The sequence below is a fragment of the Odocoileus virginianus genome, chromosome 25, assembly GCF_023699985.2.
Source record: "Odocoileus virginianus isolate 20LAN1187 ecotype Illinois chromosome 25, Ovbor_1.2, whole genome shotgun sequence".
In the NCBI taxonomy this organism is placed as follows: Eukaryota; Metazoa; Chordata; class Mammalia; order Artiodactyla; family Cervidae; genus Odocoileus; species Odocoileus virginianus.
The window spans coordinates 31,485,556-31,502,121 of record NC_069698.1 but is presented as its reverse complement, the minus strand read 5'-3'; the positions used below and the strand labels follow the sequence as shown (position 1 = coordinate 31,502,121).

The 16,566-nt window shown below is 35.7% G+C and overlaps 1 protein-coding gene across 3 annotated transcripts in view; it reads left to right on the top strand.

Annotated features, from left to right (window-relative positions):
- LOC110141936 (SAM domain-containing protein SAMSN-1) overlaps positions 1-16,566 on the top strand; it is a 93,427-nt gene that overhangs the window by 27,297 nt on the left and 49,564 nt on the right. Inside the window, exon 1 of one of the 3 annotated variants that reach the window (XM_020900963.2) lies at positions 5,857-5,878. The exons of 1 other annotated variant lie outside the window; for it this stretch is intronic. In XM_020900963.2, coding sequence (XP_020756622.2) covers positions 5,876-5,878 — 3 coding nt within the window. In that variant the 5' untranslated portion in view covers positions 5,857-5,875. Of the gene's footprint in view, positions 1-5,856; positions 5,879-11,596; positions 11,751-16,566 lie in introns of those variants that run through there. One more of the 3 variants, XM_020900962.2, reaches the window with a different exon arrangement.

Here is a 16,566-nt window from a genome sequence, read left to right as displayed (position 1 = left end):
GTGAAGTGATATCTCATTTTTACTCTGAACCTTATTTCCTTGATGGTTAGTGACATTGGGCATTTTTCATGTGCATGTCATTCATCTGCGTTTCCTCTTTGGAAATATGTCTATTCAGCTCTTTCACCCATTTCTAAATTGGGTTCTTTGGATTTTTTTGCTGTTGATTTGTATGACTTGTTTATATATATTGGATATTAATCCTTTATCAGTCATGTTCTTTTCAAATATCTTATCCCATTCATTGGATATTTGTTTTGTTGATGATTTCCTTTGCTGTGCAAAAACTTTTAAGTTTAATTAGATCCCTTTTCCCCTGGAAAAGAAATGCAAAAAAGGAAAATGACCTTCTGAGGAGACCTTACAAATAACTGTGAAAACAAGAGAAATGAAAAGCAAAGGAGAAAAGGAAAGATATTCCCATTTGAATGCAGCGTTCCAAAGAATAGCCAGGAGAGATAAGAAAGCATTCCTCAGCGATCAATGCAAAGAAATAGAGGAAAACAACAGAATGGGAAAGACTAGAGATCTCTTCAAAAAATTAGAGACACCAAGGGAACATTTCATGCAAAGATGGGCTTGATAAAGGACAGAAATGGTATGGACCTAACAGAAGCAGAAGATATTAAGAAGAGGTGGCAAGAATACACAGAAGAACTGTACAAAAAAAGATCCTCATGACCCAGATAATCACAATGGTGTGATCATTCACCTAGAGTCAGACATCCTGGAATGTGAAGTCAAGTGGGCTTTAGAAAGCATCACTACGAACAAAGCTAATGGAGGTGATGGAATTCCAGTTGAGCTATTTCATATCCTGAGAGACGATGCTGTGAAAGTGCTGCACTCAATATGCCAGCAAATTTGGAAAACTCAGCAGTGGCCACAGGACTGGAAAGGGCAGTTTTCATTCCAATCCCAAAGAAAGGCAATGCCAAAGAATGCTCAAACTACCACACAATTGCACTCATCTCACACGCTAGTAAGGTAATGCTCAAAATTCTCCAAGCCAGGCTTCAGCAATACGTGAACCGAGAACTTCCAGATGTTCAAGCTGGTTTTAGAAAAGGCAGAGGAACCAAAGATCAAATTGCCAACATCTGCTGGATCATTGAAAAAGCAAGAGAGTTCCAGAAAAACATCTATTTCTGCTTTATTGACTATGCCAAAGCCTTTGACTGTGTGGATCACAATACACTGTGGAAAATTCTGAAAGAGATGGGAATCTCAGACCACCTGACCTGCCTCCTGAGAAACCTATATGCAGGGTCAGGAAGCAACAGTTAGAACTGGACATGGAACAACAGACTGGTTCCAAATAGGAAAAGGAGTACGTCAAGGCTGTATATTGTCACCCTGCTTATTTAACTTATATGCAGAGTACATCATGAGAAACACTGGGCTGGAAAAAGTACAAGCTGGAATCAATATTGCCAGGAGAAATATCACTAACCTCAGATATGCAGATGACACCACCCTTATGGCAGAAAGTGAAGAGGAACTAAAAAGCCTCTTGATGAAAGTGAAAGAGGAGAGTGAAAAAGTTGGCTTAAAGTTCAACATTCAGAAAACTAAGATCATGGCATCTGCTCCCATCACTTCATGGCAAATAGATGCGGAAACAGTGGAAACAGTGTCAGACTTTATTTTTGGGGGCTCCAAAATCACTGCAGATGGTGATTGCAGCCATGAAATTAAAAGACGCTTACTCCTTGGAAGGAAAGTTATGACCAACCTAGATAGCATATTAAAAAGCAGAGACATTACCTTGCCAGCTAAGGTCCATCTAGTCAAGGCTATGGTTTTTCCAGTGGTCATGTATGGATGTGAGAGTTGGACTCTAAAGAAAACTGAGCACTGAAGAATTGCTGCTTTTGAACTGTGGTGTTGGAGAAGACTCTTGAGAGTTCCTTGGACTGCAAGGAGATCCAACCAGTCCATCCTAAAGGAGATCAGTCCTGGGTATTCATTGGAGGGACTGATGCTCAAGTTGAAACTCCAATACTTTGGCCACCTCATGCGAAGAGTTGACTCATTGCAAAAGTCCCTGATGCTGGGAGGGATTGAGGGTAGGAGGAGCAGGGGACGACAGAGGATGAGATGGCTGGATGGCATCACTGACTTGATTGACATGATTTTAACTAAACTCCGGGAGTTGGTGATGGACAGGGAGGCCTGGCGTGCTGTGATTCATGGGGTCGCAAAGAGTCGGACACGACTGAGCAACTGAACTGAATTGAACTGAACTGAGGTCCTATTTATTTTTGCTTTTGTTTCCTTTACTCTAGGAGATAGACCCCCAAAATAGTAGTGTGATTTATGTCAAAGAATGCTTTGCCTATGTTTCTTCTAGGAGTTTTGCAGTGTTTGGTCTTACACTTAGATCTTTAATCCATTTTGAGTTTCTTTATGTAGGTAGTGTTAGAAAATGTTCTAAATTCATTCTTTTACATGTATCTGTCCAGTTTTCCCAGCACCATTTATTGAAGAGGCTATCTTTTTTCTTACTTTATAATCTTGCCTTCTTTGTCATCAGTTAATTGACCATAAGTGTGTGGATTTATTTCTGGGCCCTCGGTCCTGTTTCCTTGATCTATGTGTCTGTTTTCCTTCTGGTGCCATCCTATTTTGCTTACTGTAGCTTTTCAGTATTGTCTGAAGTCAGAGTATGATTCCTCCAGCTCCTTTCTTCTTTCTCAAGATTGTTTTGGCTACTCAGTCTTTTGTGCTTCCATACAAATTTTTATTTGTTCTAGTTCAGTGAAAAATACGATGGATATTTTGCTAGGAATTGTATTGGATAGCTGGATTGCTTTGGAACGCGTGGTCATTTTAACAATATTAATTCCTCCACTCCAATCTCTATATCATTGGATATATCTTTCCATGTGTTCATGTCATCTCCAATTTCTTTCATCAGTGTTTTATAGTTTTCTCAGTATGGGTCTTTTCCTTCCTTAGGTAGATTTACCCCCAGGTGTTTTATCCTTTTTGATGCAATGGTAAATGGAGTTGTTTCCTTAATTTCTCTTCCTGATAATTTATTGTAGTGTATAGAAATGCAACAGACTTTTGTATATTAATTTTGTATCTTGAAGCTTTCTAAATTCATTGATGAACTCTAGTAGTATTCTGGTGGCATCTTTAAGATTTTCTATACATTGAATCAAGTCATCTGCAAACAGGGACAGTTCACTTTTTCTTTTACAATTTGGATTCCTTTTATTTCCTTTTTTTCTTTTGTTGCTGTGGCTAACACTTGGAAACTATGTTGAGTAAAAGTGGCTATATTGAATAAAAGTGGTGAGAGTGGACATACTTATCTTATACCTGATCTTAACAAAAAGCAGGGAATTTTAATAGTACATGTACTATACTCAGATAAAAATTAATTTAAAAATATTTTTGTGCAAAGTTAATTCAATTTATGCAGTCAGTATTGTATATTATGGACAGAATTTCCTTTTAGCCTAATAAGATATGATTCAAGAAGTACAGGATTATATTCTTAGTTTAAAAATGGCTTTGAAGCTTTTCAATAAAACATTTGTTAATTGTTTTAGACTACAAATAATGGAAAGGTAAACTATTTTCACAGGATACTGTATTTCTGTGCTTGTGAGAAGAATCTACAAATACAGAGAGAACACAATTACTTAAATGTGAGAATGGATATCTACTGAAAGACTTTATATTTGTTCTTGCCTTCTTCCTACTGTGTAATGCAGTAGCCATGTTTAATATCAATCTTAAAAATTATAAAATTTGAGTGGCAGGACAGGGATCAGCTTTATGTAATTAGCTACATGCTCCATGTAATTAGGAATTTAGCAAGTAAGATAGGGACACATGTTTTCAAGGGCAGAATGAAGAAGAGAGTTGGAGATGATAAAAATGTGAATAGTTGGAAAAACTAGACTTTGCTTAAATATAGCATATAATCCACATATATCTACCAAAAAGATGCAAACTCATTAAGATAAAGGCATTTGATAAAAGAATAGACTAGATGCCGATTAATGTTTGTGATGATGGAGGGTGAATGGAGGATTGGAGAAAGTCAATCTCAGAACCTGCAGGAAAGGATGCTGCAATGAAGTGAGTCTCTGTGCACCAAAGTGTCCCTCAGAGCGTCAGTATTTAAAGCCTGCAAGGAAGCTCCCCTACTCCCTCAGAGTTCACTCAGGACATGGGAGGATTATTAGTAGGAGAATAATCCTGATGATCTCAGAGAACAAAATTCCAGAACCTGTCATCTAAGGGTCTTCTGATAATATGGCTTGATTTTTCTATGATGCTCTTAGCAATGTATCAATAGCCAAAAATCACTAGACATTTGAAGAAAGCCTCAAAGGTGAAAGCCAGACAAAGCAAACAGAAGAAAGAAATCAGAAAGAAACGAAGACAATCAAAGGAACAGGAGGAAATTATAAAATGGTAATCAATCACCTCAGAAAGATAAGAGAATATATTCCATTTATTTATTTAGTTCTTAGTGCTTAGTATATGCCAGTCACTTTTCAACTACCTTTATAATGGTGTCTTATTTAATCCTCATAGCAATTCCTTCGAGGTAGGAACTACTGTCCATTTAAAGAAAGGTTAAGTATAGTATACTGGGTTAAGTATAGCCAAGGACATCTTAGAAAATTGCAGAGACATGATTTGAACCCAAGTAGTCTGTTTGAAGTCCACCCTCTTACCCATTACATTTTACCTTCTTTCCGAGAATTAAGAATAGAATATTTTCAAAGCTTTACTTTTGTTTAGTTAGTTTTTAGAATAGATTACTAAAATATACCCTAGAAATAAAGCTAGGACCTCAAAAATAACCGGTACCCATCTACACTGAACCTCCATTTCATCTCCGTGACTCTCTCCACTCAAGTAAATCATTACACTAAGCGCTATGTTCCTCACTCCTTTATTTTATTTTTTAAAACTATATCTGTATATTTTCTAAAGAGATTCATGCTATTTAAAATTCTTTTGTGAACTACTATTCTCGCATTTCTAAGATTCATCCATATTGTTGCATGTTAATTGATTTCATTAATTGTTACCATTGTATTTTTAAAAAGCAAAGTGTTATGAAAGAAAATAATCAGAAGTTTTACAAAATACAACATTATAGTTAAAAGAAAACATTTATTATAATAATTAGTAGAGAAGTACTTGAATTTCCTAGAGAGTAAAAAAAAAAAGGAAGAAGAAGGGGAAGAGGGAAACAGAGAAATATATCAGAATGAGAATATCAATCAGAGTTTCTAACATTGTCTTATTAATATTTCCAGAAAGAGAGAACAGAGAAAGAGATGAAGCATTTATTAATGAAACAGACCTTAAGGTTGTGTTTTTCCAGTTTTAAGAGGCATTGAGTGAGCAGTACAGGGATGAAACAGTAATGTACATTAAGACATATAATGTGACATTTCAGGACATACCAAAGATAAAAGGAGTAATATTATATATTCTTTCTCTCTGTGGTGGGGGCAAGGCAGTTAGGAGAAGTTCATCTACAATAAACTGGAATCAAAATAGCATGAGACTTCTCAACAACAGCTTTGGAAGCTAGATGACCATGGAGAGGGCTTCTAAATTCTGAGGAAGATTGAAGCTAGAACACCAAGTCAAAATTGCATTCGAATGAAGGATTGAAAAGGTCCTAAAGCATTTCCATTAGGGAGCTGTGTTTCTATCAGTGAAAGAGTAGACAAAAAAGATGATGTGAGACTGAGGTCAAAGCAAATCCAAACCAAGAGGTGGTTGAGAATTTCTATTTCAGACTCAGGATTGCATCCTTAGAGAACAATCAAACTCCACTGAAAGAAGGAAAAAAGAAATTTGAAATGTTTGGTCATTTACAATTATAAATATGGTGAGTAAATGTCAATGTTCAAAATAAATCAGTTGATTAATTTGTTGTGGGCATTAATTTGGGATATATTACCCATTATGAACTCCAAAAATAAACAACAAAGGGAACACAAAGCATTATACCTAATTTTACTTATTCATGAACAATATTTACAAAATAATAATAACTATTGATTTAACTAAATAATTAAAAGGAAGTTGGGGAGTGAAAGGAGTATAAAATCCTCAAGGACAAAGCAGGAATCAATAGATAATGTCTAATACATAAATCAAGAAACTATGGGCCTATCCTATAGAAATAATCTAACTAATGAGAAAAATGGTTTTAATACTAGAGGGATCATACAAAGAATTGAAATAAGTCTGGGAAAAATAAAAGGATGTGACAGGGAGCTTCTTTTTTTTTTTTTTTTTTTTACGATAAGCATTTCACTTCTACAAAATATGAAATGACATTTTGAGTTGTAAAAAGGAAACTATAGAAATGTGAATTTATGACCATAATTTGGGGGTGATATTGAGGCAAGCAAAAACTAATGAGATGAAATGTCAAAGGTTAAGAGAATAATTAATAATTTTTAGAAATATAAAGTGGGTTTCTATAGCTCCAGATCAAGGAGGAAATAGAATACATTTATGATAGTAAGTTTGGATATCAATTCATAGATGGATAGTTATCTAAAGCCATCATAAGGGAACTTCAGAACCTAGGAAATTTCATAACATGAAGACAAATCTAATCTGTGCTCCTACCTTGATTTTAATAATTGTGAAATTAGAGAAAATGATTTTAATGATAGCATTAAGGGGCTTTTGATTCTTCTTAGAGGCACTACAAAGTAGCCTGGCTTGGGGGAGGACCTTGAAAAGGTAGCAGGTTTGTCCATGTGATGTTAAGTCTTAATTGAATAAGAGGGTTTTAGACTAGTTACATGCTTCCTGGTTTCACATTTTATACACACCTAAAGATTGAAACACTTTCCAAACAGTAGCTCAGCATTTCTCTCTCCCACCCTCAAATAAATCACTCCTATTTTATGTCAGGTCTTTAGCTATAACTATGGTACAGTGATGTTTATGAGGTAAGATTTTGGATTGAATCCTGACTCCACCACTTCCTAGCTGTGCAAACTGGACATGTTACCTAACCTCACCTGGAAGTTGAGAATGATAATGTTCAGTTCAGTTAAGTTCAGTCGCTCAGTCATGTCCAATTCTTTGCGACCCCATGAATCGCAGCACGCCAGGCCTCCCTGTCCATCACCAACTCCCAGAGTTTACCCAAACTCACGTCCATCAAGTCAGTGATGCCATCCACCCATCTCATCCTGTCGTCCCCTGCTCCTCCTGCCTCTAACCCCTCCCAGCATCAGGGACTTTTCCAGTGAGTCAACTCTTCGCATGAGGTGGCCAAAGTACTGGAGTTTCAGCTTCAGCATCAGTCCTTCCAATGAATACCCAGAACTGATCTCCTTTAAGATGGACTGGTTGGATCTCCTTGCAGTCCAAGGGACTCTCAAGAGTCTTCTGCAACACCAGTTCAAAGCATGAATTCTTTGGCGCTCAGCTTTCTTAACAGTCCAACTCTCACATCCATACATGATAATGTTAGTACCAGCTTATAGAGATTTTTTGACAGTTACATGGGAAATATTAATGAAGTCAGAGCACAATGCCAAGCATATAATAAGTATTCAAAAATTATAACTATTATTATTGTTGACTTTGAAAATGACTTCATGAATATTAAACCTTTAATCATAAAAGTATGAAATTTTGTTTTATCATTACTTATTGTGGCAACCCCTTAGAAAGTATATATTTATAATTTGTTGAATAACCTGTAATATCCATATAAGAGCTTCCCAGGTGGCTCAGTGATAATCTGCCTGCTAAGCAGGAGACGTGGTTTCAGTCCCTGGGTTGGGAAATTTCCCTGGAGAAGAACATGGCAATCCACCCCATAATTCTTGCCTGGAAAATCCCATTGACAGAGGACCCTGGTGAGCTACAGTCCATGGGGTTGCAAAAGAGTAGGACACAATTTAGCGACTAAACAACAACAACAACAAATTTGCATATATTTTAATCAAATCCCCCTAGTTGTTTTAGTCACTGATGAACTGGTCCTCCTCATTTTTGTTTACTGAGTCTCCTCTTATATTGTTTCAAACATCTTGTCATGCATAGATGTGACCTAAGATGTTCTTTGTCTCTTTCTTTTTTTTTTTTTATTTTATTTATTTTTTTTTATTAGTTGGAGGCTAACCACTTCACAACATTGCAGTAGTCTCTGTCATCAAAACAGCTTTTTCCTGTATGATTCTTTAGGTTCAAGATGCATTCAGACTGTTAATCTTTGTTTATATCATGTTTCTATTTCTCCTACAGCTAAGATAGTGAGATAATGCACTACAATATCTCTTTAGAAATTTAAAATAAAGAATAGTGTCACAGGGCCAGCTTCTCTCCCAAGAGGCTTCCCAAGACACCTAGGGTGCGACCAGCAGCTCTCCTCTATCAGAAACATGTGTTGAGCATATCAAGAGTGGACCCTTTGGAATAACCACCCTTTGGGATAACCTTGTGGGATTATCCACCATGACTTTTTAAAATATTTATAGTGAGAAACAGCAACTGCAGAATTTCAGGGACTTGTTGTCCTTATGAACAATGCATTCTCTTTCTGCTGACGGGAATTAATCTGAATCTGAATTTGATTTGAATTTGATTATTACATTTTAGCAATCTGCCAGTAAATATTTTTTGGACTGCTGAAACAACTCTTTTATGTCTCACTTTACTTTCTCATCAAATACACCCCAATAGCTGTCATCAATTGGCGATTTCTTTAAAATTTTGACTTACCCACTATGACGCAGAGGTTGTAACTGACATACATGCCACAAAGTCCCAGCATTTTTTCACCTTGCCTAGGTTAAGACCATTAAGGTAATGTGTGAAAACAAAGCACCAAGACTTTGCTCTTTTGCAATTTCCCTGTTTCAGAATATTTCTTAAGCAACATGTGGTTTAGTGGTCCAGTCATGATAGGGAATTTTTGTGCTCTGTACTGACTTTCTACCTCGTTCCTGCTCTATCTACCTTTGACTTTAGAACTTGCTGTATCACTCTGGGTGAGTCATTAAACATTTACATGGATCCAGAATTCCACAAAATAGAAGATAATTGATCACAACATTCATTAGTGTCTCATCTGAGGTTTTTTGAGAGCTAAGATGTTTAACACAGATTGTAACAGAACCTCAAATGTCATATATGTCTTTTAGTCTCCAGAAATCATTTTTTCTTGAGTAGAACAGAAGGTTGGAAAATTGCTTCTCCCATCTTTAATTCTGAGGGTCAAGTTCCACTATTATTTACATTTTAAATATTTCTTAGAGTCTTAATGATGATAAAACGCTTAGAGATCATAAAGGTAAGATTTTCTTCAGGTTCAATCCCTGGGTCGGAAAGATCCCCTAGAGAAGGAAATGGCCATGCATTCCAGTATTCTTGTGCTGGAAAATCCCATGGACAGAGGAGACGGGCAGGCTACAGTCCATGAGATTGCAAAGAGCTTGGCCCAACTGAGCACGCACACAAAAGCTGCTAGAGTGCAACACTTTTAAAAACTGCGGATAGTCCAGCTATGGTCACCATGGATGTGACTGTTCTCTATTCTTTAGTTACCACTGTAGAAATATAATCTATAGAAAACATTATCACAGGCAAAACTATTCAAAAGCTTCTGCCTCTTTAAGATCCATGAACATTTCTTGATATAAAACATCTCTTACATAAGAAATTCTTTATCGGCATTTCCTTTTATTCTCACCAAAACCCTAACATGTAGTAAGCACATTATCATTCCCATGTTATTGACCAAACTCCGCCATTGAGTTAAATTTCTATTCACAGATGAAAAATGGGGGCACAGAGGTTGCAAGGTTTTCAGTAAGGAATAAATTTTTTCATGACTTTCAATTTCTGAAGAGTTTGGGTTTTTTTTTTTTTTTGTTTTGTTTGTTTGTTTTACTTAGATCACTGCTTTAACTTAAGCCCCAACAGAAAGTTTGAAAAGAAGCATAGCTTTAGGGAATTACCCAACTTCAGAGTACTCAGGTCTTGCAGTGTCAGACTCTGTGTCACTATTTGGAAAACAGCAGCCTGATAACTCTTGAAAAATATAATCCTGCTCTTAATATCCAGTAGGAGAAGCATACTAACTATAATCTTGACAAGTGTATTCCTTCGATTCTGTTACAGAACATACACTATATTTTAGCTAGTCAGGTGGCTTGATATATTATCAGACAGCACAGAACAGACCATTTAATATCTGGTAAATGAATCAGTGAAGTTTGAACACTAGAACTGTGTTTCAGGGAGGAGGAGCTTAGAGGTATGAGTAAAGACTGAGAAATAGAGTCAGTTGATTTTTCACCTAGAAAAGCCACTCATTAAGAATATGGTACCTCTGTTTTTCAACTCAGGGGTTTTATAAACAAAATCTAGGTTGATTCCCTTAACAAGCTGGTTTTAATAGAAGTGGAGTTTCAGACATTTTACAAGTCTCCCTTTGGTAAATCCCTAATTAATAAGAAAGCTTGAACTTCTTGCTTTTACTTTCCTGGGTATGTTGGTTTTGACATTATAATAAAAATGCTAATTCCTTTAGTTTGATGGGGAAATACTTTCTAAGTCATATTAGCTCTACTCCAGGACTATTAAATAAGAACTTGGAATGCTTCATTTGAAGGTACCATTGATCCACGGGATCACCACTCTATTAGCAATTATCAACATGTGGCAATGCAGTTTGTAGGAGAAAGACATCTGGTTAGTTGAGGGTTCTGTTTAATTGATTTTCTTATTAATCAGGAATTTACAACATAAGGAGTTTCCCTGGTGGCTCAGACGGTAAAACAGTCTGCTTCTAATGCTGGAGACCCAGGTTCAATCCCTGGGTGGGGATGATCCCCTAGAGAAGGAAATAGCAACCCACTCCAGTACTCTTGCCTAGAAAATTCCATGGCTGGAGGAAACTCATAGGCTATAGTCCATAGGGTCGAAAAGAGTCAGATACAACTGAGCTTCTTCACTTTCACTTTCACTTTACAGCTTAGTAATGTGTTCACAAAGTAACAGTATGCAATAATCATTTACTTCTCAATTCATATTCCTATTTATATGAATTTCTTCCATCCTGTTTTTTAAAATGTGCATATATGCGTTAAATAGGATTAGTATTGTTTAAAATCTAGTTTATTACATCTTCCAATAAGGTTTACATAGGAATGCAAAGTTGACTACCCTGAGTATTCTCTTCATTTTTTACATACTACAAAGTTCACATCTCAAGTTTTGCTTCATTTATTAGCTCAGATGTTTTCTTCTCTCTACTTATCTCTACCTATCTCTCTACCTATCTCTCGACCTATCGTCTCTCTATCTCACGGAATGTGTTACAGATTTTTATTTTTTTATTTTTTTATAAACTGAAAAAAATGTGTGTTATTTTGAAATCTTCATGGCCCTTATAACTGCAGGCATGCTGAAGTGTGAGGTTTAGGGATCTACCTCATAGAATATAGCAAGAACAGAATGTTAGAAAGTTACCAAAGAATTACTGTAAAAAAAAAAAACTTTACCCATGTAGATGTGAAGTCATATCCTGACCAAAAAGAGGAAGTGGCAGGTTACTAGACTCAAACTTCTCTGTGCCTGTATATCATAGACAGCGCACGGCTGACAGCTTCAGTCATTTCTGTAACAACAGATAGTGCGCTTGTTTGGAGTAGTGTGAATTCAAAATGCTGAAGAGAAAACCATCCAACGTTTCAGAGAAGGAAAAACATCAAAAGCCCAAGGTATGGTCATTTCATACATAGTCAAACAAAACCAAGCTATTTAATAGAACGCACACAGAGACACATGGCTTTTATCTGCCCGTAAGAAATCAATTCAACCATATGGTTGAAAGTTTCATGGCAAATATGGGAAAAACTGAATCGAACATTAGCTGTTAAATGATACCTGACAATTATTGTCTATGTAGTTTTATCTTATAGGGCATATTTGATTATTTACAACTGTAACTGAACTCTGAGCTCATACTGTCAACTCCATGGAAATCATTTTGGTGATCTCTGTTTGAAAGACTGATATTATGAAATCTTTGTGTATATTCTTAATAACTATAAAGGTGGCAAAGTCTATTTACAAATCTACCGAGTATATTTTATTTCTTACAGTCTCAGGCTTTCATAATGCATTATGAGAAGGTTACAAAATGGAGATGTTTTGATTGAATACTTGATGTTTTTCATTTCTTCCGACTAAAATGTGATAGCTTATTATAGAGGCTACTTTCTCTCTTGAACTAGCTACACTACTTGAGAGGGGACTGGGTTGTTTGGGAAGCATCAAAGCTCCATATATGTATAGATTTGTTGAACTGATTCTATTTGAAATGTTATTCTATTCTTTGTCCTGAAAATAATTGCTAACTACTACTTAAAAATAGGGTATGAAATAACAAAGTTTGGATTCTATTCTATGACTCTAAATTAGTTTCATTAGTATCATAAAGGAAAATATCTCTGAAATACTGGTGTCAGTGAATTTTTCCAAAACCTATACATTTTTTTAGTTTCTTAGGTAAGCATTTTAAATATGCCTGTAAATAAACAATAACTGAGGTCAAATGTCTTTTAAGAGGGTTGATTTATATCTATTATTGGAATTTATTTGCTTGGTACCTTCCAGAGAGAAAGGAATTGGTAATTGATTGTGAACTTTTGAATTGTCATGGCATTGAACAATAGTCAATATTTAATATTTATAACTCTTTGCAAGTTACCACAAAACCTCTCTGAAGGAAACTAAAACTAAATGATTTCTGATATTTGGAAACTGAGAACAGATGATTTACAATATTAATTTTTTTCTGAAAAAAAGAAAAAGATATGATAAAGGATAGGCAAGCATTTCTACTTAAATATAGCTGGATAACATATCATGATTTCTGTCTTTTCCCCTAATAGAATAAAAATGCAAGGTAACATTTCCCGAAGAGTACAACAAGCATTGCTTACCTTTCTATTTAAGATTAATTTTATACAAAATTTGCTTGATTAAATGCAACCAATATTGAGTTGACAAAACTAGGTTTTAGGGAAATCACAACAGTTAATTCAAAGCAGTGGTTTTCATCCAAGTATTTACAGTTTAAAGTTAGAGTACCTCATAAGAACCCTATTATGTAGTGAGCTGCTATCGTATTTATGTCATGGAACAACTTTCAAAGTGATATTTTAGTCTACGATTATCTTTTGCCTTAATTGCAGGAGCTATTGTAATAGAAGTAGACTATTGTTCGTATTACTGAGTTTCTTACTCATAAAAGTAAAAATATACTTGACAAAGTACATATCTGAGAGCAAAATATATCACAGAAAATAGTTATATTGGAAACATTTTTTGTTGTGAATGGATTCCCTTTTTTCTTTAGATGGATGATTTTATTTTATATGAATTTAAAGAGGTATGTGAATGTATATGAAAAAGTATTGTTCATACATTCCAACTAAATCCTTTCCTTTTAATATGGAGTTAATATTTTTTCCAATTATTATAATTCTGTCTTATAAACAACTTTGCTTTAATTCATATTTATTTTACTGGGTAATTTTCTTTACGTATTTTATGGAAAAAGAGCCAAATCCAGAAGAGATGTAGAGATTCCTACAAATAAATGACTAGTAGAATGAGGATTTCAAATCCTTTATTGACTAGGAGGGAACATAGGGCCTGTGTCTAGAAAGAGAGAATAGAAGCATCAAGAAAGCAGTCTGAAAAATAGGGAATTAGTGTCTACATGGATAAACTGCATCCAGACAATCATGCACATCTCCTGACCCAGAAACATACATTCTTTGCGCTGCAGTTTTTAGCATACATGCTCAGTCGTGTCTGAGTCTTTGCGACCCTGTGGACTGTAGACTGCCCAGCTCCTCTGCCCCTGGGATTTTTCAGGCAAGAACACTGGAGTGGGTTTCCTTTTCCTCCTCCAGAGGATCTTCCCAACCCAGGGATCAAAGCTTGTCTCCTACATTGGCAGGCTGATTCTTTACCAGTGAGCTATCTGGGAAGCCTCCTTGTGCTGTATTCTTTCCAAAGTTTCTGAGAGAGATTTCCTTGTTTTTCAGTTGTAAGTGCTAAAGTAGGTAAGAAGCAACCACATTAGAAATGAGGAAGCTATTATTTAGTCACGCAGTTCATGTTAACTCCTGTGGCTTCTAGTCCGGGTGACCTAATGTGCTGCTGTGCTTACTTGCTCAATTGTGTCCAATTCTTTGTGACCCCGTGGACTGTAGCTCACCAGGCTCCTCTGTCCATGAGGATTCTCCAGGCAAGAATACTGGAGTGGGTTGTCATGTCCTTCTCCAGGGGATCCTTCTGACCCAGGGATGGAACCCCCATCTCCTGCATTGGCAGAAGGATTATTTATCCACTGGGCCATAGGGGAAACCCCTATATCCAATTCAAATAATGAATGTGTATTATACCAAACACTACTCCTTAAATATGAATTATGAAACTGTTCATCTGAAATGGAAACAATGGAGAAGAACCTTGTTATTAGTATTTTAAAATATGTTTTAAAATATGTCCAATGGTTGTAAGACGATTCAAAACATTCATGGATATACAATGTAGCAATAGGTTTTATGAGCTTATATACAAAATAATTTATTATTTTCTTATGAGATTTATCAGTGTCCATATATCAAAAAAATCAAAACACATTAAAGTACAGTTTTACCATCTATAATTGAATAGTATGTCTTCTTTTTAATCCTTTATTTCTCGATTTCTCCAGTTTTGGTATGGACTCCTTTCTTCAAATAGTTCATAAATAGGACCAATTGCATTCACATGTATTATAACAGATTCATAGTGTAGGTTAAGAAGGAGAGACCAGAAATATTCCATAAGTGAAACTGTTATAATTCATGTCTCACAATTCTGTGTGTGTGTGTGTGTGTGTGTGTGTGTGTGTGTGAAGTTTACTCAGTCTTGTCTGACTCTTTGTGATCCCATGGACTATAGCCTGCAAGGCTCCTCTGTCCATGGAATTTTCCAGGCAAGAATATTGGAGTGGATTACCATTTCCTACTTCAAGGGAACTCTTTATGGGGTATAGGTAAATTCCAAGTTAAGAAAGACATTTGATAATTTTCTTTTTGATAAATGATTAAGTATTCTACATTTAGATTAGTCAGTCCAAAGTAGCCTTGCTTAACATATTAGAAAGGTACTGTACTTTCCTTTTTGAATTTTGTTTTTACCTTCTCATCACTAGTATCCGCTATTTATTGTGATGTAAAAAAATTTAAGAGCATCTAGGACTCAGAGTTCAAAATATATGATCTCATTAGTGAAGTGAAGTGAAAGTCACTCATTCTTGTCTGACTCTTTGTGATTCCATGGATTATACAGTCCATGGAATTCTCCAGGCCACAGTACTGGGTGGGTAGCCTTTCCTTTCTCCAGGGGATCATCCCAACCCAGGGATCAAATCTAGGTCCCCCACATTGCAGGCAGATTCTTTACCAGCTGAGCCACCAGGGAAACCCAAGAATACTGGAGTGTGTAACCTATCCCTTCTCCAGCGGATCTTCCTGACCCAGGAATCAAACTGGGGTCTCCTGCATTGTGGGTGGATTCTTTACCAGCTGAGATATCAGGGAAGTTCCTGATCTCATTACATTCTATAAATGCTTAAATTATAAAACAAGATTTTCCTTAACTATTTTTTCCAACTGAACTGTGATAGTTTGCTATATTTATTATGGGGTTATTACATACCAGTGACTGTGTTTAGAACTTTTTGTACATTAATTTAATATTTGTAACATTTCTGTGACAGAATATCTCTTTTTAGCATTATAGATGAGAAGGTATAGAGAAGGTTAATAAACTTAAACAAAGATACACAGAAAAAAAGCCAAACTGTGTAGTGTGAAATACATATGTCAACTTTCGGTACTCCTTCACTATTATGCCACTATTATAAGCTTAGAGACTGTAGATATTATTAATATTTCTGTCTTAGTTACCAGCTGAATTTTAAGGAAAGCCAGGGCAATGTATCTTTAAGAGACTCTGTAAATTGGAAAGGAATTTAGAGGTTCTCCATTCCTGTCTCTAATTAAATACAAGAATTCCACCTGTCAAATCCCTCCAGATGCCCACCCAAGCTTTAAAACTAAACTGTAAAACAACAATAAGAACAACTTTGCTAGCATTCAAGTGTTCAGATTGTCAAAAATATCATGATCTAGTATTAAGACAAGTATAAGCATGTGTTTCCCTCCTAAATCTAGCATACTTTTAATGAAGTAGGCTCTTCATAAATATTTGTAAAAGGAATGAATTTTCTTGATTTCCTGTGTGCAACCTGGTTCAAATATGAATACTGATTAGTACTATGCATTTTCATTATTCCTGTTTGTAAGTCTGTTACTGTGTACATAAGAAAGTTTGTATGTCTGTGTGTAAATACATGTAATTCATTTCTAAGTTTTATTTAAGTTTTAAGAAAGACTCCAATAATGTGTGCAAGAATCCCTAGAGTGTCCCATTGTTACACAACAAGTAGACTACTGTTCCAGGTCAGGA